General features: G+C 33.4%; 2 protein-coding genes and 1 pseudogene across 3 annotated transcripts; all 3 read right to left on the minus strand.

Annotated features, from left to right (window-relative positions):
- Positions 1 to 3,805: 3,805 nt before the first annotated feature.
- LOC123202192 (probable protein phosphatase 2C 6) lies at positions 3,806 to 8,370 on the minus strand. Its single transcript, XM_044618021.1, has 5 exons — positions 7,888 to 8,370; positions 6,707 to 7,081; positions 5,401 to 5,518; positions 4,950 to 5,173; positions 3,806 to 4,646 (listed from the first exon to the last, which is right to left on the minus strand). The coding sequence occupies exons 1-5, from the start codon at positions 8,158 to 8,160 to the stop codon at positions 4,107 to 4,109; spliced, it is 1,530 nt and encodes a 509-aa protein (XP_044473956.1). The 5' UTR covers positions 8,161 to 8,370; the 3' UTR covers positions 3,806 to 4,106.
- A 6,419-nt stretch (positions 8,371 to 14,789) lies between these two features.
- On the minus strand, positions 14,790 to 17,039 carry LOC123201967. Of its 2 annotated transcripts, none has more exons than XM_044617651.1 (9): positions 16,912 to 17,039; positions 16,605 to 16,795; positions 16,300 to 16,501; positions 16,091 to 16,218; positions 15,730 to 15,844; positions 15,404 to 15,459; positions 15,200 to 15,293; positions 14,949 to 15,119; positions 14,790 to 14,861 (listed from the first exon to the last, which is right to left on the minus strand). In XM_044617651.1, exons 5-9 carry the CDS (start codon positions 15,769 to 15,771, stop codon positions 14,850 to 14,852), a joined length of 375 nt encoding a protein of 124 aa, XP_044473586.1. In that variant the 5' UTR covers positions 15,772 to 15,844; positions 16,091 to 16,218; positions 16,300 to 16,501; positions 16,605 to 16,795; positions 16,912 to 17,039; the 3' UTR covers positions 14,790 to 14,849. The 2 variants fall into 2 exon arrangements, with proteins under 2 accessions (XP_044473586.1, XP_044473587.1); XM_044617652.1 differs by having other exon boundaries at positions 14,940 to 15,119.
- Positions 17,040 to 19,981: 2,942 nt separating this feature from the next.
- LOC123201781 lies at positions 19,982 to 24,124 on the minus strand (annotated as a pseudogene).
- Between the last annotated feature and the right edge of the window lie 340 nt (positions 24,125 to 24,464).

Consider the following 24,464-nt stretch of genomic DNA (forward strand, 5'->3'; position numbering starts at 1 on the left):
TAAAACCATCCATTTTTAGGGAACAAATATCCTTCTCCGAATTTCATATCGTTTGTTTGCTTCCCCTATATATATATATATATTCATCTTTGTGTTACTTCGCATCAGATGCAAACAATAAAAAAGCATCTTCCTTACCTACAAATCACTAGCAAACAGCATAGAATGATATGACACACCAAAAAGGGCAACCTCATTTATTATGCTGCCTTGTTCATCATCACAGGAATATATCTCTCTCCTGGCTTCTTCTTTACCACCATCTTTCAGGAACTATAGCAGCAGTAACCTGATTTACATGAATATGTTAGGTTATGAATATCCCTATTCCCTATACTTTGTCTGCTTCCACAAGACAAGAGATACTTCAGATTCATTTACTGCACTGCACTTACATATCATGTCGATGTATATAAGCATACACATAAAGCAACTGTATACAATGCAACAAGCACACTGATCATCTACCAACAACTCAATATAGGTGTATATACGTATGTCTTCTTGTCAACTCTTTCTATTTTTTAGTTAAGAGGAATTAAATGCACATTGACACACAAGCCCACCCCCCAGGTCTCTCTAGTTGATAATTTCTCAAGAAAATACTTGTGGTTTTTGTTGACTGTCTTTTTCTGAAACCTAGGAAGTGCCGATGTGAATCCCCTCCACATTCAAAGTTGATTTTCAACTAATTAAAGTGTGGGTGTTAATAAATAAATTAAAGATGCAAATTAAAGAATCACTTTAATTCCCTTTATATACTGCAGAGGAATCTTCGTCTTCAATGAACGGGTTGCAATTATTTAGAAAGGAATAAAAGGATAGTTGTTGAAGGAAACGAATATGATACAGGAAGAAAAAGCTAGAATACAAGCTTTGAAGAAAGTTTAAGCGCATATATATATATATATATATATATATATATATATATATATATATATAGAGAGAGAGAGAGAGAGAGAGAGAGAGAGAGAGAGAGAGAGAGAGAGAGAGAGAGAGAGTTACGGGTGATTGTGGATAGATTCGAATCGAGTCTATTCAAACTTGACTCAAACGAGTCTGAAACAAATCAGTCTTATATAAACTCGTTTGAGCTCTAGCTATTCGTCAAATTTGTTAATTAAAATTTTTAATACAAAACGATATCGTTTTAATAATAAAATGGTTAAAAATTCAAATTCAAAATAAATCGAATTGAATTTGAATTGAGTTTAAGTCTAACTTCCACCAGCTTGATGAGTTTAAACTCGAACTCTATTATATACAAGTTAAATCGAACTTAAACTTAAGTAAGCTCAAATTTAATTAAACTTAAGTAAACTTCAATTTAATTCGATCCGAATATATATATATATATATATATATATAGAGAGAGAGAGAGAGAGAGAGAGAGAGAGAGAGAGAGAGAGAGAGAGAGAGAGAGAGTTACTGGTGATTGTGGATAGATTCGAATCGAGTCTATTTAAACTTGACTCAAACGAGTCTGAAACAAATCAGTCTTATATAAACTCGTTTGAGCTCTAACTATTCGTCAAATTTGTTAATTAAAATTTTTAATACAAAACGATATCGTTTTAATAATAAAATGGTTAAAAATTCAAATTCAAAATAAATCGAATTGAATTTGAATTGAGTTTAAGTCTAACTTCCACCAGCTTGATGAGTTTAAACTCGAACTCTATTATATACAAGTTAAATCGAACTTAAACTTAAGTAAGCTCAAATTTAATTAAACTTAAGTAAACTTCAATTTAATTCGATCCGAATTTAATCTTGCGGATGATATTTGGGATCCACCTTTTGATGCCTTCACTCCCATGTATGGATGACCTTTCTCTTTACGGTACAGTGTGAGTGTGGAGTGCAAGCATTAAAAAGCTGCTCTCATTTGAATTTTACCTTGTCCCATTAATTATCTTTGATTTGACATACCCAAAAGTCTACCATTATTTTTGTTGGTTTTGGGAATCTTTCCCTTCACCAGCCGAGTATAGTGGGGTTCGCATTCAATCCAGTTCACGAAAGATTTGGGTTTGATGAGCTTTCCAAGTAGTCGCGGGTTCAAGTTCTTATATTACCAGTATCGGTTTGACTTTGAGTAATATTATCTTTACCGTTTAACTAACACTTATATATATTATCATATAATTAAATATTATTTTATTTTTATTTAAAATTATTTAATCATATAATAATATTTATAAATATATATATTTATATGTTTAAAATAAATATATATAATTTTATTAAAATATTATTTATAATTTTTATATTTAAAATTTAGTAATGGATGATACGAGATGATAAAGCTAGATGATTTTTTTTTTCAATTTCAAAAAGTTTACTGATTTTATGCTTAAACTGCGAGTGCACGAGTTTATTAAATAGAAAAACAACAAATTCGAATTCTTCTCAATAATAATCAAACTCAACTTGTGTGCGGTCCTAGCCTTACGAACACTCTCACGAGTATAAGCATATGTTAAAGAAAGTTGAAAATTAGATTAATTTTTCTATTTCTTACTTATGATTAAAATAAATAATTTAAAGTCATTGGACTAAGCTGATAAATTTAACTTTGAGTTCTAGTATTTTACTACCATGCCAATATTTTTATGTACAAGGAATCGATAAAATAATTTAAGGTTATTTAGAAATATTAAAACTTGAAAACTTTAATGAATTATAGTATTAAAAATATCAATAAAATTATGTGTATTCATTTTGCATATATAAAAAGATAAACATTTAATGTATATCATCAAGAGATACATCACATATATATATATAATATATATATATATATATATATATATATATATATATATATATATATATATTTATTTATTTATTTATATATATATATATATATATTTATTTATGTATAAAAAAATATATACATGTATTATTACTTTAAAAATAAGATATTTCCTTTAAATTAAGAGTAAATTACTATTTTCCACAAAAAATTTGAAAAATTCATAATTTCACACCCTTCGAATGCTTAAATTACAAATTCTTACTTAGTTTTAATTTTTATTAGCAAAAAATTAACTATAGAAAGATATTAAAGTTTTTCAATCATACTATGCTAAATGCAACCTAACAAGATTACATCTTTTGATGTGATTTCAGCCACATGACACCTAAAAAGGGTATCATTTCAGCTTATGATTCCAAGGATTGAAATAATCACAAAGGTTAATCTAATTGGAATCACACATTGGGCACAACTGAAATTATTGAAAGTTTGGAACACATATCTTTCGAGTGCAAATAAATTTGAATCACACTTGAAAAAGTGTGATTTGACTAATCTATCAAGATCATATCTTAATTAGTGCAATTCAAGCTTGATCTGATTAAAACACCAACAATTGCTTTCAATGGGAATTTCATAAAAGTGATTATATGTTACCTTGCTTGTCAAATACAATATCAAACCTTTTTTCGTTAATGAACGTTCTAGTGGTGGAAACTTGTAGTTTAAAATTCGAGGGGTAAGAACCTGTAATTTCCCTAAACCTTTAGGTGAAAAATAGTGATTTACTGTTAAAACTTTTTTTTTTAAGAAAAATAAAAAATAACAGCAAAATACTACCTAGGGTTCAGACACTTGTCATCTTGAAGCATTTAATTGTAGTGGTTACATTCACTGTGTGATTTAAAATCTAAAGGCTTGAATATGACAGAAAAGTAGGTACTACTCATCTGTCCTCACACATGGAAAGAAAGATTTCATTTCAGAAAAGAGCATTGAATCTGGTGTGGGATATATCAATATACATAAAGAAAAGGAAGCAGAAGCAAAGCAAGCGCATGTTGTTCTGTCTGTGAATTCTGCGAATAAATGTTCATCAGGCGAATTTCAAAACACAAAAGTTTACAGGGGAAAGCTCAATCTCACCAAACATCATATGACTTCCACAAAACACACTCAAAAGAGTAGCAACACACAAAATCTGCCCGGCAACATTTTCAATAGGGAACCCACTAAGTTAGTTTCTAGCTTTGACCAAGGGTGGCTCACTGATATACATTTGCCAACAGCACACCTACAGTGGTCTCCCCATCAGTGTTCCCCAGTACTTCAAAGATTTGGAATTTCACAACCAGTTTCTCCAATTCGCTAATCTTTTGTCACTGGATAAGAATCTGGGAATGCTTAACAGACTATTAACCCTGGTAACACCTTCTAAAGCTGACCACTCCTCATCCTCTGCAACAGTGATGCACTCTGCTAGGCTCCTCTTCGATTCACCCTGGCTCTTCTCCAGAATTTTTCCTGTTGACTCAGATACAGGCACAATCTCATTAAAATCTTGTAAAGTTCCCAAATTCTCAACGACCAGAGCATGAGAATTGTCATTGATTTCCACAGCCCCATTTTTCTCATCAGTGACAGCCACCATTTGTACTGAGACATCAGCAGTGTTTTTTGGACTGTAATCATCCACAGATCCATTGAATGTTGATACATGTTCTAGAAATAGGCATATAACTGCACAATCATCATTCTTGGAGGTAGGATACTTAAGCCTCCATGATCGAACAGCACAGTCCACAAGAGCTCTAGCTGCTGTAGCACGACTCGGGGCTGAAGCCACAACCTCTACAGCTTCTTTATTGGAAAGGACATCCCAAACCTATGTCCACAAAAAATAACCTCCTAAGCATCAAATAGTCTTAAGAGGCAAAAATTTTCTCCTATCTTAATGGACACAAAGCTTGAAATCCCAAGACTTAAAATCTAAAAACACTAAACTTACACACAATATGGATAAAACATAGCAACATGTAGACATGCAACACAAAAAGTATGGGTAAAATGTGAAAAATTGTGGCAGAAAAGCACCGCATGTCACAGAGCATGCAAAGACACAGCTACATGAAAGCTGTTAAATTTCAGAACTGAAAGTAGCTGGCATAATTAAGGAACAGAGAGATACCCCATCAGTAGCAAGAATAATGAATTCATCTCTTTTGGTAAGATGTCGATAGTAAATATCTGGTACAGAAATTAAACCAAAATCCTTCAAACAGAAGTCTCCAAAAGCTCTAGCCATTGCCAAACCAGGGGAATCATTATTAGGTAACCATACGCGGGCAACCTCTGGTTCATCTTGCAATGAAAAGACCCTTCCTTTGCATTGCTGGATTCTTGCAGCCTCCCCTAAAAACAAGAAGATTAGGAATTTTAATATGATGGTATTTTTGACACTAGATTGAGGAATACATCCTTCCCAACCCCAACCCCAACCCCAACCCTGCCTGCCAGCCATCCCCCTTTGTCCAAAATTTACTTGGAAATTTCCAAGTAAATATAGGTTCATGCAAGTGGCCACTTATCTTAATGTGCATGTGCGTGAGAGAGATAGAGAGAGAGAGAGAGAGAGAGACTTGGCAGATCAGGCTTCAAGTCCACAGTCAATTGTACAGCAATCAAAGAGTTGTCTTCATCTCTCATCGCTAGCACTGCCCTTGAATCCCCAACATTTCCAATTACAAGATCCTGACCCTGAAAAGTCAAAATGTTCACAAATTGGATAAATGATGAAAAGCAAGATCTGAGGTAATAATAAGGAAAAAAGAGCTATCTGATTTCCACTCATAAAACATTAGCCTCTTCTCCTTTATTCCCTTCAAAGATTCAGCTATTCCTCTTACACCACATCACCCACAAAAGAGCAAGAACTGCAACTTTCCACAAAGTCTTTGCCTTCTTTTCTTTACAGTAAACTGCAACATTCTTCTTAAGTAAAGAAAGGCAATCTCTCAGAGTTGCCCGCTGGATTTTAACTTTGTCTAAAATATTGATGTTTGTATTAGGATTTTTTTTTTCGAATTATAGTTGCATTAACTAAATCCAGCCAATAAAAAAAAGATGATAGTTTAAAGAAGACACTTTTTGGTTTCTATTAGCATTTATAAGCTCCTTCAAAGGGTGTTGCATAAATGATTCATTTGTCATTCAACAGATTTTACAGCTATCTCAAACAATAAGGTTACAGCTCTAGTTAACCTCCATGTATGGCATCCAATCACTGATAAATAAAGCTCAGGCTTAATGGCTTTAGACAACTAGCAGAGTGTTGCCAGTTTCTGGTCCACATCTAAATACATCAAACTTTGAATAATGATTTAGGAGCTATCCTCATAGAACCAACATATAAAATTTGTATAGACTAAAAATGTCACTGAATAATACTGCATAGTAACGAATAACCTAAATCTTGCACTTGTTAAAACCATTCAGGTAAAGATACCATATCCAATCTGACACATGCTGAATAACTATATGAATTCCTCTTCATCTAAAACATTTGCTGGTATAAAAGACATAAAATACAAATATTCTCCGGATTTAAAATACTATATAAGATACTATGTCATGCTATGTCACAATTTGAATAAATTGCAATTTTTATTGTTTGTGTATGAATCAAAATTCTCAAAATTTCATGATGGTAGACTTGACAAAACAATAAAGTATCAACCTACAAACATATCCACAACACTTAAGGCTCTGCACCTGTGTCAGATGTTTCACAGTATCACTCAACTTTATCTTTTTATAACTTCTGCAGCAACAACAGAAGATCTAAAAGGATATATATACCACCCTGTCTTCTGCAATAAATATTAGTTGAAATTTAAAGTTTGAAGTTTCACACAATTTAGTTTGTGATGTAGCTTGAGGAGATACCTGCTTCACCAGGGTCACAGCTGTTGTCCCACTGCAGAAACAATCAATTGTTGGGTGCAGCTTTAATTCCTTGTCCATTAACTTGAAAGACTTTAATATAGACTTCTTAAGAGGCAGATACATCTCGGGGAGCTTATCATCCTCAGCATCCAACGATTGAAACAATTCATCATCCATGCTTGGTGATGCACTTTCCTCTGAATTCATGCTTCCATTAGCGTTCCTGGGGCTGTCCTGGTCACAAGTAGAACTAGCTTTCCACTGAGAACACAGTATAAGAGGAAGAGAATCCCGTACTTTCTTTGCAACCATATGACCATAGGGACCATGACCATCAAACACCCCACAAAATATTGTGTCACTTGAACTGAAATTCTGTTGTGTAAACATCCCAAACAAGTAAGTAATCACATAAAACTCTCAAACAAAGGACAAGAATATGACTAAATAAAAAAGAAATAGAACAGACTTACAATTTAAGCAACATAAATATTGTGATGCTGCTGATGCATGGAAACCCATGAAAGATAAAAGAAATAATACTAATAGAGAAAACTGGGTTATAACATGGTGCATACTTTTATGCGGTTGTTTGAACCTCATTTCTAACCATGTAATTATAGAATCACCATTAACAGAATATAACTCATATGTACATAAAATGGAAATGGTGATATTGTGTAGTGTACTGGTTAACTGAACATCTGACAGGAATAACGTCTATCCAAGAAACAAGATCATGTGTATTTCTCACGGTATAAAATTTATTTATAGGGACATTTCTAGTTCCTTGAGGTAATTTGAAGTCAAAATAATCTCTTCTGGTTGTGCTCCATCCGTTAACGCGCTATGCATATAACCTACTAGAGCTAATTAATAGACCATGAATTTGCTCACTTAGGATGAAATTTAGAAACACCTCTTTGCACGCGCACACACATCAAGAAAAACACTTAGAATACAAAACCACTGTCACATATACTTTGCTTAATTCGCTATAGCGTCACTTTATCATATGAAATGAAAAACATTACAGTTAATTAACTATTACAGTGCACAATTTGGTGCTAGTCCTAAAACTGTCACATTTCAAATCATCAGTGCAGAGTGTGATCAGAATGAAGAAGATAAAACACAGAAATGTGTGCAGTAATTTTGAGCGTTAAGATGAGAATCTGAACCTCCCAAACAAGCATGGCGTCTTGATTGGTTCCTTTCTTGCCCTGTTGGGTATGCAAGCAGGCGATTTTAGTTGCAGCGTTTGTAAAGATCCTACCAGAAATCTGATGTAGCTCGGCATCATGAGCGGGTTTTTTCTTAAGAAGAAAAACGTCTTTGCTCTTATTCCACCTCCCAGTCCCCGAAGAAGAACCTCGACGCTGCTTTTCAGTCTGTGTTACTGCTTTATCACTATCAGTGTTTCCCTTCCCTAGTTTCGAGTAGCAAGATCCCATCAATTATTATAACCCACTAACACAGTCAAATTCAAATGCTCAATATGACCAAATCATGCTCAATATGATTAATACGGGGTTGGTTTAGGTAGGTTAGGTTTGGCGCAAACAAAGCTCAACACGATAGTTTGAATTGCTTACCGACGGAATTCCAAAATAATAATAATAATAATAATAAATTTGATATCTAAAGAAAATTAGTAAGATTTGGGAATCCTTCGGGAGGATGTGTGTTATAGCGTATAAAAATGACCAAAACCTGGGAGTTTAAACGAAATTACTCAAAATAATTAGGATTAAGAAAAAATGCTCTATTTTTATGAAATAACCAAACAACCCTTATATATAAACAGAGAAAATTTCTTTCTTCCGTTTCCACGGTAATCCCACGACATCCCACAGGCAAAGAGATTTTTGTGTTCTTCGACGACTGAAAATGACAAAGAAGGTTAGTACATCTTTCTTACTTTTATTTGAATCAAATTATTATTCATATTATTGATATTTGTGGGAGATTTTGAGGTTTGAAACTTTAAGATTTTGATTTTTAACAATGTTTAAAATGTTTTGATTCTTGGTTGTTTTCATTAAATTTTTTGAGGGGTTTTGTGTTATAGCTTATGTAGATTTGATTTGTGATGAAATTAGAGGCCGAAAAGACGAATTTTTGGCCGAAAAATGGGTTTGAAGAGATCGGCGCTTCAACCATGGAAACAATGGATCCCATGGTCAAGACGAATTCTCCCATGGGTAGGAGAGATTAACTATGGGTTAAGGGATGAAGTAGCATTTTCAAAACATTAGGGAGCTAGGGGAGAGCGGTTAGTCTATGAGGGGTGTTTCTGAAATTTGCTATGAGACAGTGGGCTAATGCAGTGAAAACCGTAAGTTAGGGGGAAATTTACTTTTTTGAAACTGCAAGGGCACTAAGAGATTAGAAAATTGCTAAGGGGGTAAGAGATAAATATTGGACCTGTTTGTGGTAGAAATTTTCTGAGGGGGTAAATTGAAAATTTTCACATCTAGAGTTTCTTGACGTATAGTTTTTAAATTTTATATCCGTTTTTTTTGTTTAAGGTTTTTCGATATATAGTTTTCGAATTTGACATTTGGTTTTTTGATTTTTGTGCTTTTTTGACACATTTTACAATATAATGACATAATTTCAGCTCAATATTTCGATTTTTTTGTTTATAGGATATATCGATTCGTATTTTTGAATTTTGCCATTTTATGATATATTGACTGGTATTTTTCATATTTCTAAATGATTTCTCGTTTTATGAAATACGAGAAATCGTATTTCATAAAACTAGTGAGAAGGTTTGTATAGATGTGGTGAAAGAAAATTTTGGTATTTTAAAAAAAAATTAGGGTATTTTTGCTTAAGAATAGAAAAATTGGGTATTTTTGTTAAGAATAGGAAAATTAAGCATTTTTGCTTAATAAATGGGGTAAGCAAAAATTTTGTAACACCCTCATATTTTTATAATATTTCATTTAACCCCCTATAATTATTTAACAATTTTGTAACATCCTCATATGTTATCTTGTATTAAAATATATCTCTCTAGTCTTAACATTTCATTTAAAACGTTTTTACAATATTTAATATCAAAATACCTCTTATATATTTTTTAATATTTCATTTAACCCATATAATTATCTAATATTTTATTTAACACCCTTGTATAATATCTTGTATCAAAATATATCTATCTATTTTTAATATTTCATTAAAAACGTTCTTACAATGTTTAATATCAAAATCCCCTTATATTTTCTTAATATTTTATTTAACCCCCTATAATTATCTAACAATTTGTTTAACAACCTTGTATGTTACCTTGTATCAAAATGTATCTATCTATTCTTAACATTTCATTTAAAACGTTCTTACAATGTTTAATATCAAAATAACACCCATATTTTTTATAATTTCATTTAGCCCCTCATACTTATCTAATATTTTTTTAATACCCTCGTATGTTTCATATTATCAAAATACATTTATTCATTCTAAACATGTTATTTAAATCCATCATATATTATGTAATATCAAAATACCTTCATGTTTTTCTTAACATTTCATTTAACCCCTTATAATTATCTAATATTTCATTTAACACATTTTTATATTGTCTTGTATCAAAATATACTTATCTATTCTTAACATGTTACTTAAATCCTTTATATATTGTATAATATCAAAATACCCCTCATATTTTTCTAACATTCATTTAACCTCTATATTATTATCTAATATTCAAGTATCCCCTTTACATGACATATAAATTAGATTTAACAAATAAAATCAAGTTTTTAGGTTAAGATTCGTATAAATACATTTTTTTCATGAATAACTTTTTTTCGATTTAAATTCAGAAATACGACATTCTTCTGTTTGAACTAGGGTTGGACTCAAGCTGAGCCAGCTCGAGCTCAAGCTCGGCTCGGTTCGAGCCTGAAACGAGCCGGGCTATGCTCGGCTCGATCGAGCTAGAGCCGAGCTCGAGCTGGCTCGATAGATTTTTTAAAAATTTTTTTTATACAAAATGACGTTGTTTTGATCAATATATATTAAAAACGATATCGTTTTGATAGTGAAAAACGAACCGAACCGAGCCGAGCCGAGTTGAGCTCGAATAGAACTCGAGTCGCCCATAAATAAATCGAGCCGAGCCCGAGCTAGCTGCGAGTCGAGCTTGGCTCGACTCGAATCCAACCCTAGTTTAAACGAACCTGTACTAATTGATATTGAGTAAAAATGAAAATGAGAGCGAATGTTTGAGTGATATGAGAAGTGTGTGTAATAAGAATAAGTGAGAATGTTTATATAGATGTGGTGAAGGATAATTTTGGTATTTAAAAAGAAAATAAGAGATTTTTGCTTAAGAATAGGAAAATTTGGTATTTTTGTTAAGAATAGGAAAATTAAGCATTTTTGCTTAATAAAGGGGTAAAAATGGCATTTAATATAATTTCCTTTGTTTTTTAATACTTCTTTAATTCCTCTCTCATCTTTCTTTCCACTTCTTTTTAACTTTAACATTCATCTACAATTTTCGCTTTATCTTCATCTTTTTGAGGCCTCCTCCATTTACTGTGCTTTATTTTCTACCCCAGTTTTGTTTTCTTCCATCCATATTTCCAACACTCGTTAGCTCATCTTCCCTTGGTGATGATATTAGTCTCCACTGTGACTGTTTTTTGATGACTCACTTTTTCAATAGTCATCAATCTCATCTAGATTTCAAATTTTCCTTCACCAGATCTAATGCTTTGATACTATTTGTTAGGGTTTTTAACAATTTATTTAACAAAAATAAAACAAACTAACAAACTAACTAAAATGTAAACTATTGCATAGAATATTTTGATGGCTTTCACTAATTGGAAGATTACAAGATAATCCGGACAGTTTAAGAAGTTCGGGGTCTCCCATTTTTCAATTATTCGAGGTACCAAAGACCTTCCATAAATAGCCAAAAATGGTTGTCCAAAAAAATAGATACCCTAATATTTTTTTCTCCTCCACATTTGAAACCTAGGTACCATTTTTATAATAAAAACTACCTTATAGATTGAGGACAAGTGTCCCCATCATAACAATTTGAAACCTAATTACAAGTTTTTCTATAATAAAACCTAGCCTATGGAATGTGGTCAAATGTTACAATTTTAACATTGTCAAACCAAAATAAGTGCACACTGGCCAACAAGAATTTCAAGCTTCTGAGAATGATGCATTTAACAAATGATTTCCTATTTAGAAATAGATATATCACTATGTTAGACTTACATCAAAGATCATAGATTGTACAACTGAAAGAGCCACCCACCAAGAGTAATATATGTACTACCTAATTCAAAATCTTCTATGCATAACAACAAAATAGTAGATATTTTGTAATAAAAGTTTGGCAGAGTAAGAAATAACTATTTCTATAACTAATTTTGAACTCCAACTCCTCCAAACATACATGTATTAAAGGGCCTGAAATGTAAATCAAGCAATCTAATAATTAGGGGATTTTTTTTTCTTTTACAGAGGGCAGTTTTAGATGAAGCCTGCTGCTCCTTTGCAAAACAACAAACAAGTTGAAACAAAAGAATCAGAGTTTTCAACTGAACTGAAAGAAAATGATTTAAAATCAAATTAAGAACAAAAAAAAGAGAAAGAGGAAATTACAATAAATAAGTCTTCAAGATCCATCAAGAAAGATTGTATTTAGGATTTGCTGCTATAATTCTTGTTTATTGCCATGTTCTGACCAAATCATTACAACGGTACCTGAGCTTATAGCCAGACGTGCCATAAATGTCGAACATTCCAGATAAGAAACTCATATCAACCACAGCAACCTGAAATCAAAGTAACAGTTCAAAAATCTACCTGAACAAAAAACAGAAACTGGCAACTCAATTACTTATAACAGCAAGAACTTGTAAAATTAACAAGTGCTAAGAAAATGCACACATGATCACACTCAAATCCCATAGCAGGTTTAGCTCCGCTTTTTGCAAGCTGCAAGGCTCGAACAAGAGAATTGATAATAGAAAAAACAGCTTTACAGTGAGTTCCTTTCCCTTCTGGCAATATGTGGACTGTGACAGAAGCTAAACGATGTTACCCCAAGAGAAAACGACATCCCGAAAAGAAGTATATCATTAAAACTTTAATAATGACGACGAGATGAAATAATATTTTTCTGCAGTAAATTGAACACACAAAAGCTTTCAAACCGTATTAAACAAAAGGGTGAAGTACAATTTATTCACAATCAGTTGAACAGAATTTGACAAAATCAGATAGAATATTTGCAAAGGAGAAAGCCTTTCAAGGCTAGTGTTAATTAAAACAACAATCTGCACATGCCATAATTTATCACAAATCCAGACAGTTTGAGGATCTTGGGACCTCGCATTTTTTAGCCGTTCGAGGCGCCGAAGGCTTATCACAATCAGCCAAAGGTGGCCCGCTCACAAACAAACTAAAATGTAAACTATTTCATAGGTTTAGCTAATAGGAAGAACTAAAAATAAAATCCAGACAGTTTAAGTAGTCTAAGACCTCACATTTTTCGGCCGTTCAAGGTGCTGAAGACCTCTCACAATCAACCAAAGGTGGTTGCAACAGCAAAACCCTAATAATAAAACCTAACCGATGGAATGAGAACAAACGTCCTAATCCTAATATAGTCAAGCCAAAATAAGTGCACATCGGCCAACAATAGTTTTGAGCCACTGAGAATGATGCATTCAACAAATAATACTCTTCTTCAGAAATAGATATATCACTAAAATAGACTTTACATTTAGGATCATAAGCTGTACAACAGAAAATGCCACAAATAAAATCCAGACAGTTTAAGGAGTCTGGGACCTTATAATTTTCGGCCGTTTGAGGTGCCGAAGACCTCTAACAATCAGGCAAAGGTGGCCAACCCACGAACAAATTAAAATGTAAACTATTTCATAGATTTCATTAATAGGAAGCGCTACAAATAAAAATCCAGACAGTTTGAGGAGTCTAGCAACCTCACATTTTTCGGTCATTTGAGGCGCCGATGACCTCTCACAATCACCAAAGGTGGCCTACCCTAATAATATTTTTCCTTTTCCATTTGAAACCTAAGTACCCATTTTATAAAAAAAACCTAGCCCATGAAATGAAGACAAGTGTCTAAATCCTAACATACACAAACCAAAATAAGTGCACACTGGCTGACAAGAATTTTGAGCTATTGAGAATGATGCATTCAACAAATAATATTTTTGGTCAAAAATAGATATATCAAGACAAACTTTACATTCAGGAACATAGATTGTACAACAGAAAAAAACCGCAAATAAAATCTGAACAGTTTTAGGAGTCCGGGACCTCACACTTTTCGGCCGTTCGAGGCGTTGAAGACCTCTCACAATCATCCAAAGGTGGCATACCCAAAAACAAACTAAAATATAAACTATTTCACAGATAAAATTAGCAAAGTTTGTGGCACATGAGACCCCACTTTTTTCAACCATTCGAGGCGTCGAAGACCTCTCACGATCAACCAAAGGTGGCCTACGCACAATAGCAAAACCCCAATAATCTTTTTCATTTTCTATTTGGAACCTAAGTACCCTTTTCACGATAAAACCTAACTTATGGAATGAGGACGAGCATCCTAATACCAATATAGCCAAACCAAAATATGTGCACACCAGCTAACAAGAGTTTTGAGCTACTGAGAATGATACATTCAACAAATAATACTCTTGTACAAAAATAGAAATTTCACTAAGACAGACTTTACATTTAGGATCATAAACTATACAACAAAAAAACCACGAATAAAATCTAAATAACAATAAATTCACCTAACAATCTTTCCCCATTGGTCCCCTTAACTGCAGTACTACAAAAAATTTTTTGATCCGTGAAGTCCAAGTATGCATGGAGACAAAGACAAAAGAAAGTCAAATTTACTTTCCTTCCTATGTCCTCGCCCTGGCCTTTGTATCATCAGGTTCACCTAACAATCTTTCCCCATTGATTCCTTTATCTGCAATACCACCAGAACTTTTTTGATCTTTGAAGTCCAAATATGCATGGAGACAGAGAAAAAGAATGTCAAATTTACCTTTCTTCATATAAGCTACTTTATGACATGAAGTGGCTGCCACAGATCCTGTTTCATCCATTACAATGTGACCTGTACCAAAATAAAACCACACAGTGAGCAATGAACCAAAAAAAAAAAGCAATACTTTGGTGAGAGGTTGGACAGAACCTATATTACTTTCTCATCATCTGTTGCAGTAGGAGATGAATCTAGGAATGGGGGCTTCGAAGATATTCCCTCTAAATGAGTAAAACTGGACTTAGGAGCCACAGTAATATCCACAGTATGGCTACCTTTCCCTGCCTTAAAGCCTGTGACAATACCACCAAGAATCCCTGGTGCATTGCCCTGCAGTGACAAAGATAAGATATGTAGTCATAACTTCCAACAAAATAATAATTAAATAAAATGGATATGAATCCTTGAACCTGTTTTTTCTTCTGATTTGAAGAGACGACAAACCCAGCATCTGCAGCAGCATCAAGAACTTTATCATGAAGACAAGGCAAAGACTCCAGAATCCTACAACAATTATAGTCGTTACAAATTTGTTCCTAAACCAGATAAACTTTTGCGCTAAATTTTATACTCCTATCACACTTCACAGCATGCAAAACAGACAGCGAGCGTACCTGACATCATTTTCAGCACGTAACAGATGGACGAAAGCCACTTCATATTCATTTGCCTATTTAACCTCAATAACAAACATATCACAAAGTGAGCCATAACTAATAGAAAACATGCAGATTCAAAAGGGTTCTAGACTCAAAATTTAATTTTAGAGATGTAAGGTGATCAAAGTATTGTTGAAAAGGGTTCTAGACTCAATATTTAATTTCAGAGATGTAAGGTGATCAAAGCATTGTCGAACAAATCTTGCTAAGTTAGAACATCAATCCATAGTGTTTAAAAACTAGGCTTTCACAATTTTTAAAAAATTCCAAGAGAACAATACCAAAGTTATCTGCCCATTATTTGCACTAATTGTCTTATCCATGTTTGCCTTGAAACTCCACGCCAGAATTTACATTAAGGAACTCTCTTTCACCAATTTTAAATCAAACGAAGATCTGAACAAAAACAGAAAATAATGATATGAATCATTTGATGGAAAATACAGCCAACTGAATGTGATATCATGTTCATTAGGGGAGGAAACAAAATTTCTATTGCTAATTTTGGAATTCAAAATTAGAAATTTCCATCTAACTGATTACAACTACACTATTGAAAAAGAGAACTGGAAGCTTACAATCAAAACTTTTGAAAATATTTTTGTGCAAAGCAATCACAATAGGATGAGCTATAACATTTACCTGTTTCAACTACTCCATCCTGAAACAGTGACACCAGTCCACACAATTTTCCATCATTGCTAAAGGTTGTGGTGCAACGACATGATTTTGCGTGCTTCACTTTATGAATGCATTTTTTTTTTGTTTACCTATAGAAGCATAACACGCCAGAATGCAAACATAAGTCTAATATTTATTTGAAATTAAAATAAAAAAGGTAATAGAAGCACCTGAATTGTGCATTATTTGGAGTACAAGGGCAGCGAATCTTCAGAACAAACCAACAGTAGGGCCTCTGATGGTACTTCTCTAGAACATTCAATTTCTAGAGAGGAGAGATGTTGAGCCTCAGGAGAATTAGTTTCAACTGAAGTAGCGTTAGGCACTGGATCGGGTTTTGGGCTGTTATTCTTGATAGATTGCATTGGTCGCCTTTCCATGGTCACATTCAACAAAAATTTTAAAATTTTATAATTCAGAGATACGATGAAATAAATAACTTTTTAAAAATTCCCCAGATGAAAATTGCACATACCAATTATGTACATAGAAATTGTAACTGCTTCTTTCTCCAAGTTCAATAGACAGGAATGATTTGGGCTTTTCACAAAACTGTGTTTATTGCCCTGTTCTGACCAAATCATTACAACGGTACCTGAGCTTATAGCCAGACGTGCCATAAATGTTGAACATTCCAGATAAGAAACTCATATCAACCACAGCAACCTGAAATCAAAGTAACAGTTCAAAAATCTACCTGAACAAAAAAACAGAAACTGGCAACTCAATTACTTATAACAGCAAGAACTTGTAAAATTAACAAGTGCTAAGAAAATGCACACATGATCACACTCAAATCCCACAGCAGGTTTAGCTCCGCTTTTTGCAAGCTGCAAGGCTCGAACAAGAGAATTGATAATAGAAAAAACAGCTTTACAGTGAGTTCCTTTCCCTTCTGGCAATATGTGGACTGTGACAGAAGCTAAACGATGTTACCCCAAGAGAAAACGACATCCCGAAAAGAAGTATATCATTAAAACTTTAATAATGACGACGAGATGAAATAATATTTTTCTGCAGTAAATTGAACACACAAAAGCTTTCAAACCGTATTAAACAAAAGGGTGAAGTACAATTTATTCACAATCAGTTGAACAGAATTTGACAAAATCAGATAGAATATTTGCAAAGGAGAAAGCCTTTCAAGGCTAGTATTAATTAAAACAACAATCTGCACATGCCATAATTTATCACAAATCCAGACAGTTTGAGAAGCCTGGGACCTCGCATTTTTCAGCCGTTCGAGGTGCCAAAGGCTTATCACAATCAGCCAAAGGTGGCCCACCCACAAACAAACTAAAATGTAAACTATTTCATAGGTTTATCTAATAAGAAGAACAACAAATAAAATCCGGACAGTTTAAGGAGTTCGAGACCTCACATTTTTCGGCCGTTCGAGGCGCCGAAGACCTCTCATAGTCAACCAAAGGTGGTTGCAACAACAAAACCCTAATAATAAAACCTAACCGATGGAATGAGAACAAGCGTCCTAATCCTAATATAGTCAAGCCAAAATAAGTGTACACCGGCAAACAAGAGTTTTGAGCCACTAAGAATGATGCATTCAACAAATAATACTCTTCTTCAGAAATAGATATATCACTAAAACAAACTTTACATTTATGATCATAGGCTGTACAACAGAAAATGCCACAAATAAAATCTGGACAGTTTAAGGAGTCTGGGACTTTACATTTTTCGGCCGTTTGAGGTGCCGAAAACCTTTAACAATCAAGCAAAGGTGGCCAACCCACGAATATACTAAAATGTAAACTACTACATAGATATCATTAATAGGAAGCACTACAAATAAAATCCAGACAGTTTGAGGAGTCCAACAACCTCACATTTTTTCGGTCATTTGAGGAGCCGATGACCTCTCACAATTACTAAAGGTGGCCTACCCTGATAATATTTTTCCTTTTCCATTTGAAACCTAAGTACCCATTTTATAAAAAAAACCTAGCCTATGAAATGAAGACAAGTGTCTAAATCCTAACATACACAAACCAAAATAAGTGCACACTGGTCAACAAGAATTTTGAGCTATTGAGAATGATGCATTCAACAAATAATATCTTTGGTAAAAAATAGCTATATCAAGACAAATTTTACATTTAGGATCATAGACTGCATAACAGAAAAAGCCATAATAAAATCCGTACAGTTTTAGGAGTCCGGGACCTCACACTTTTCGGCTGTTCGAGGCACCGAAGACCTCTCACAATCATCCAAAGGTGGCCTACCCAAAAACAAACTAAAATGTAAACTATTTCACAGATAAAATCAACAAAGTTTGAGGTGCATGAGACCTCACTTTTTTCAACCGTTCGAGGCGTCGAAGACCTCTCACGATCAACCAAAGGTAAACTACTTCATAGATTTCATTAATAGGAAGCACTACAAATAAAATCCAGACAGTTTGGAGAGTCCAGCAACCTCACATTTTTTGGTCATTTGAGGCGCCGATGACCTCTCACAATCACCAAATGTGGCCTACCCTAATAATATTTTTCCTTTTCTATTTGAAACCTAAGTACCCATTTTATAAAAAAAACCTAGCCTATGAAATGAAGAGAAGTGTCTAAATCCTATTATGTACGTAGAAATTGTAGTTGCTTCTTTCTTCAAGTTCAATGGAGAGGAATGATTTGGGCTTTTCACAAAGCTGTGTTTATCGCACATACCTATTATGTGCCATCAATGTCGAGCATTCTAGATAAGAAACTCATATCAACCACAGCAACCTGAAATCCAAGCAACAGTTCAAAAATCTACCTGAACTAAAAACAGATACTGGCCACTCAATTACTTAGAACAGCAAGAAAATGCAAAATTAGCAAGCACGAAGAAAATTCTCGCACAACCACATCCAAATCCCACAGCAAGTTTATTTTCGCTTCTTGCAAACTGCAGGGCTCGAATAAGAGAATTGGCAACAGAAAAAAACAGCTTTACATTGAGTTCCTTTCCCTTCAGGCAACATGTGGACTGTGAGAGAAGTTGGACAATGTTACTCCAAGAGAAAAAGACATTCTGAAAGTGTCTCAATAACTTTAATAATGACAACAAGATGAATAATATTTTTCTTCAGTAAATTGAACACAGAACAGCTGTCAGACAAAAAGGACAAGTAGAATACATTCACAATCAGTTTAATGGAGTTTGACAAAATCAGATAGAATAGTTGTCAAGGAGAAAGCCTTTCAAGGCTAGTATTAATTAAAACAACAATCTGCACATCCCAAACTCTCATTTCAAGTAATGTGTAATCCTACATGGTGTTCAAATGCTAACGAAGTGATGATATTGATGGAAAAACTCTTCAAACTTCATATTCGGTTCTAAACATCATACATCTTACTATGATATATTCAATGATTAACTCATGCCGGATTGACATTTCAAATTTCACTCTCAAATGATTGTGGAAAAGCCAGTAACATACTAAACCAATCAAGTGTGCCTGCTTAGATACATTTATAACTTACCTTCGTATTTAGTTTCTGAGACAAAGTGAAGGTTCGTGTCACCAGTGCTGCCTATTGAGGTTATAAATACGAACCTGCAAAAGTGAAGATGACACAAAGGAAAATATAGCACCGGATTATACTGTTTAAAAAAAAATATTCCACCAAAAATATTTCTGACCAGACTGCATTCATTCCCAACAGCCAAACTCGAATTTAGGAAAGAGAAATTCAAAGTTGATACTGGTGCACTAGAGCAAGCCACTTCTATACCTTGCACCTGCAAATAATAAGATAATAAGTTGGTATGAAGGATGCCTTTTACCTCTATGAACAAATTAATGGATGGAACTCTAACCTCTCCCTTTAGAACAAATATAGGTTACAGGATAGTGTATGTGGCATCCCATATCCCAACGGTTCCATCTTGATAACCGGCCGCATATACCTTACTGACATCGTGATCTTTGGTGACAGACAACTGACTGGGCACAACCCCAGAAAAAGGCCACTTAATTTCACCAGCCAGGATAGGTGAGAAGCCAAGTTTCATTAGAGAGGCTACTGAAGCATATACGAAAAAAATGTGGAGTCAGTAAACAAAATTAACAGACAACTAAATCAGATAAAATAGTTAATCATGAATGACTGAAATCAATACCACCTTTTGATGAGTTTCCACCCATGCTTAATGCACTAAAATTTGTTGTAGTCATTATTGGATCAATTGTAGGTATCACCCCAGGATATTCAACCTAAAAGACAGATGGTTTCTTTTCTTGCTGAGACAGTGAGGCAAATAGGCCAACATCATCACAAAGATGCAGTTGCCCAGGACTTGTTAATACAAAAAGATCAGCTTTGTGATTACCCCCTTTTGCCCAAAACTTGGTAACAAAATCATGTCTGCAAAAGAGCCACTAAGTGTAAGGTCCACGTGGCCAACACATCTTAAAGCATCCATCCTATATGACCAATCAAGACTCACAACTTGTAACAGCCAGATCAAGTAATAAGAGCAACTTCCGTGGTGGATGTCAGAGGATTTTTTTTTTTTTCAAACTTATAATTACACAGTTCCATCATTTTGCCATACTAGATAGATAGACAGATAACACCAACATCATTACTAAAAGTTGTAGAAATTAAATATACCAAGTTTATATTTTCAACCATTAACAAGGAAGACAATATACACTGCAACAGTATTTGGGTAAAAGGGATGAATAATCTAAATACTTAGTATTTGAGTAACAGTGGATTAGTCTTTTAAGAAGTGATTCATCTTCCTAAGAATTGTTTTTTATTTTTTCTAGTAATACATCAATGAATGATAAATTTGCAACTATCTACATGATATCAAACCTCTTTAAAATACATAATTATGTCTTCAAAATTGTTTAAATTTTGCATAACCTTCATCCACTAGACACCATAAAATGTATGCACTGTAAGAACTTCTTCAGATCCTATCTCATCACCACCATAGATAAAAAGTCACCTATTCCTATTACTACGAGATTCATTGTCTATGGACCAATGTAAGACAATAATGGGGATCTCCTTTCAGCAAATGTTAATTCAAGCATAACAACATTGTTGCTTGATCCTGTTTACTGACCTTTAACAAAGCCAAAACTTGATGTATTCCAAAACAAGATATCTCCATCTATGTACCCAACTGTAGAATGGACCCATTTGATGATGCCCAACAAAGAGCACTTATTTTTTTTTCTTGTAGATGATGCTCAGGTATACCATCAAGAAGATTAGAATCCACTTCACTCGAAGAATCAACAACTCCATTCTTCAATTGCAGAACCTTATCACCTCCAACGAAAGAATTTTAGCTTCAGAAACATCCCAAAGCATCATCAATCCGTTCTCACATGCAATTAGTACCCTGCAAAAGTTTTATGGCAGAATAAAAAGAAAAGAAAAAAGCAGTTTCCTTTTTTTGTTGTTTTAATAGCTTTTCTAATATAGTATTGTTTGATACACCATATAACCTCATTGCTGTGTCACGTTAGCAAGGGTGTAGCCATAATACACATATTGATAGAGACAAAGAGCCAGATCCAATTCAGAGCATAACAACATAATCAGGTTTTCATATACACATTCAGACACACATATCACTGTTCACAAGCTTTCAATTATTATACTGCAAGAGCATTACTACAATCAATCCAAAACTCATTTATTTATATTAGATTTTGCACCAATATGTTACTTTTTATAGTTTCAATCTAGTCATGACATAGAAAGGCTTCTGACTCTCCCTTATAATAGAAACATGAATGGGATATCATATGGATGCTGAAATTAAATATTCAGAATCCATATCTATTTGATAAACGGTTCAAGAGATCAGGATGATAAACTTCCACATCAGAAGCTTCGGATATGAGAACACAGCCAACAAATTTTTTATATAAGATACAAAATCGATGCCAATCTAAAACATGAGAACAACATTATGAGCAAAAAAGTAATTCTATATCCCAACATAACAAAAATACGTACCACTAAAGATATAAGTGCAAAGACACAAATTTATACAGTAAGTACCAAGAAAGGTTTACGTATAAAGGAACAAATATATACGGCAGTATGGCTACCAAGATATGCCTGACATTCTAAACACAAACTAACAACATAGCATTCCAAGAAATGTAATCAACGTAACAGTTGTGGAATATAAAAATTGAGCCTTAATTCTGATTTCACATCTACGGTCAAAACCATAAATAAGATAATTTAAGTATACCTTGCCTGTTTCCAGAAGAACAAGGTTGGGGAAGAACTCCTACAATAGGTGGGTGATTAGGAAGTGAAAAACCAGCTAATTCTGTGACAAGGCACAACACAACACTATTATGTAGTCATTCATATAAGTAGGGCAAAAAATAACATAACAAAAACTAAACTTAAGATACATGAAGCATTAGCCATGACTGAAAAAGATTATACAACCAATATTAGCAATCCTAATTTTTACAAGTATGATAAAACGTACTTAAAGTCAAAGGGAAAATATCAAAAAATTATGTAATAACGGTTACACAACATAAGGTAAACATTCTTTATCAATAGTTAGAACTAAAAAAGAAATTACCAGTGAGCGAACTGGAAGATGTCTTATACGGAAACTGAATAAGTCCTCCCTCATCTAAAATCAAACAGTCTAATAATAGGGGGATTTAGATGAAGCCCATTGCCCCTTTGCAAAACAACAGACAAAATGAAACAAAAGAATCAGAGTTTTCAAGCAAACTGAATGAAAATAATTTTAAAATCAAATTAAGAACAAAAAAATGAAAGAAAAAGAAAAGAGAGAGGAAATTACAATAAATAAGCCTTCAAGATCCATCAGAATTGATTGCCTTTTAGGATTTGCTACCGTAATTATTGCTTATTTCAATTTTGTCAACTATTTTGCACGAAAGAAAAGAAAAGAGAGACACATTTGAAACAGCAACAATTTAAGAATTAAAAAAAAAAAAAACATGAAGAGTAAAGGGAGACGAAATTACATCATATAGGTCTTCAAGATCGATCAGGAGTGGTGAATTTACGAATAGCAACCTCTCGCAGAATGAGAGACAAAACTGAAACAGCAAGAAATAGGGTTTTCAAGCCAACAATTAAGAATGAAGAAATAGAAGAAACGAGAGAGGAAATTACATTAAATAGGAATTCAAGTTCGATTAGAAGCAGCTTATTGAAAATGTAGAGTTTAATTCTTCCCTCAATTCCTGTTTATATTTTGCTGGATCTGAAAATAAGAAAAAGAAACAGAATTAAAATCATATAGTCGAAGAGAAAAGAGCAGAAGGACAAAATCATATAATCTAAGATACAGAGAAGAAAAGAGCAGAAGAAAAAGCGTTCCCAATGACAACAAATTTCAAGAACGTCTGGATTAGGAAGTAAGAGGGAATGATTAAATAGGAAACCAAAAGAGGGCGCAAATGAAAATCTTCATGTAACGGTACAATAGTTAATTGAAGAAAGCAATTTTTCCTTTTTTAAAAAATTGTATTTTTGGTTTTTATTTAATTACCGTTAATCCATCCCCTGTTTCAAATATTAATTTTAATATAATTTTAATTCAAAATAAGAATTTGAACAATATTCCTTATATGTATGTATAATTTTATGATATTGGGTAAAATTAAGTTTTCTGATTGAACTCGAGAAAAATGAACGGAGGGATGATGAGAGTGAATTAGAGAAATTATTGATGAATTCCAAGAACTATTTAATGCGTTTAACAAACCATCTAACAAATTATCTTGATAAAGAATCAAAACGGTGCAATCAAATTGGAGGGGGTGTAACCTCCTAATTTACAACCACAAAATGATTTTTCAAGCGCATTGAACAAGAGATGTTTGACACGGGAATAATTTTTCCAAGTAACCATTTGTTTTCGAGTTGGGCCCTAGTAGTGTGTAATAATAATGAAGGGTGGTGGTTTTGTATTTGAACAAGATTGCAATGGTGGACAAAATTGACCCATTTTCTATTGTTTTTAGAAGTACATTAAAGTGTCACCAGATACAATACACTAATTGCATTGAATGATATGATACATATGAAAAAAAATGTATTCTAAAGTGTACCAAAAGTTAGTAAATAAACGATAGAGTTGCAGATGAAATATTATTAATAACTAAAAATTTAGTCACAAAATTAAGAAGTAAATCAATTTAGATATAAAATATAGATATTAGACATAAATAATATTAGGTTTAGGGTTTAGGGTATAGGGTATAGGGTTTAGGGTATAGGGTTTAGGGTATAGGGTATAGGGTATAGGGTTTTAGGGTTAGGGGTTTAGGGTTTAGGGTTTCGGGTTT

The sequence above is a fragment of the Mangifera indica genome, chromosome 18 (assembly GCF_011075055.1).
Source record: "Mangifera indica cultivar Alphonso chromosome 18, CATAS_Mindica_2.1, whole genome shotgun sequence".
NCBI lineage: Eukaryota > Viridiplantae > Streptophyta > Magnoliopsida > Sapindales > Anacardiaceae > Mangifera > Mangifera indica.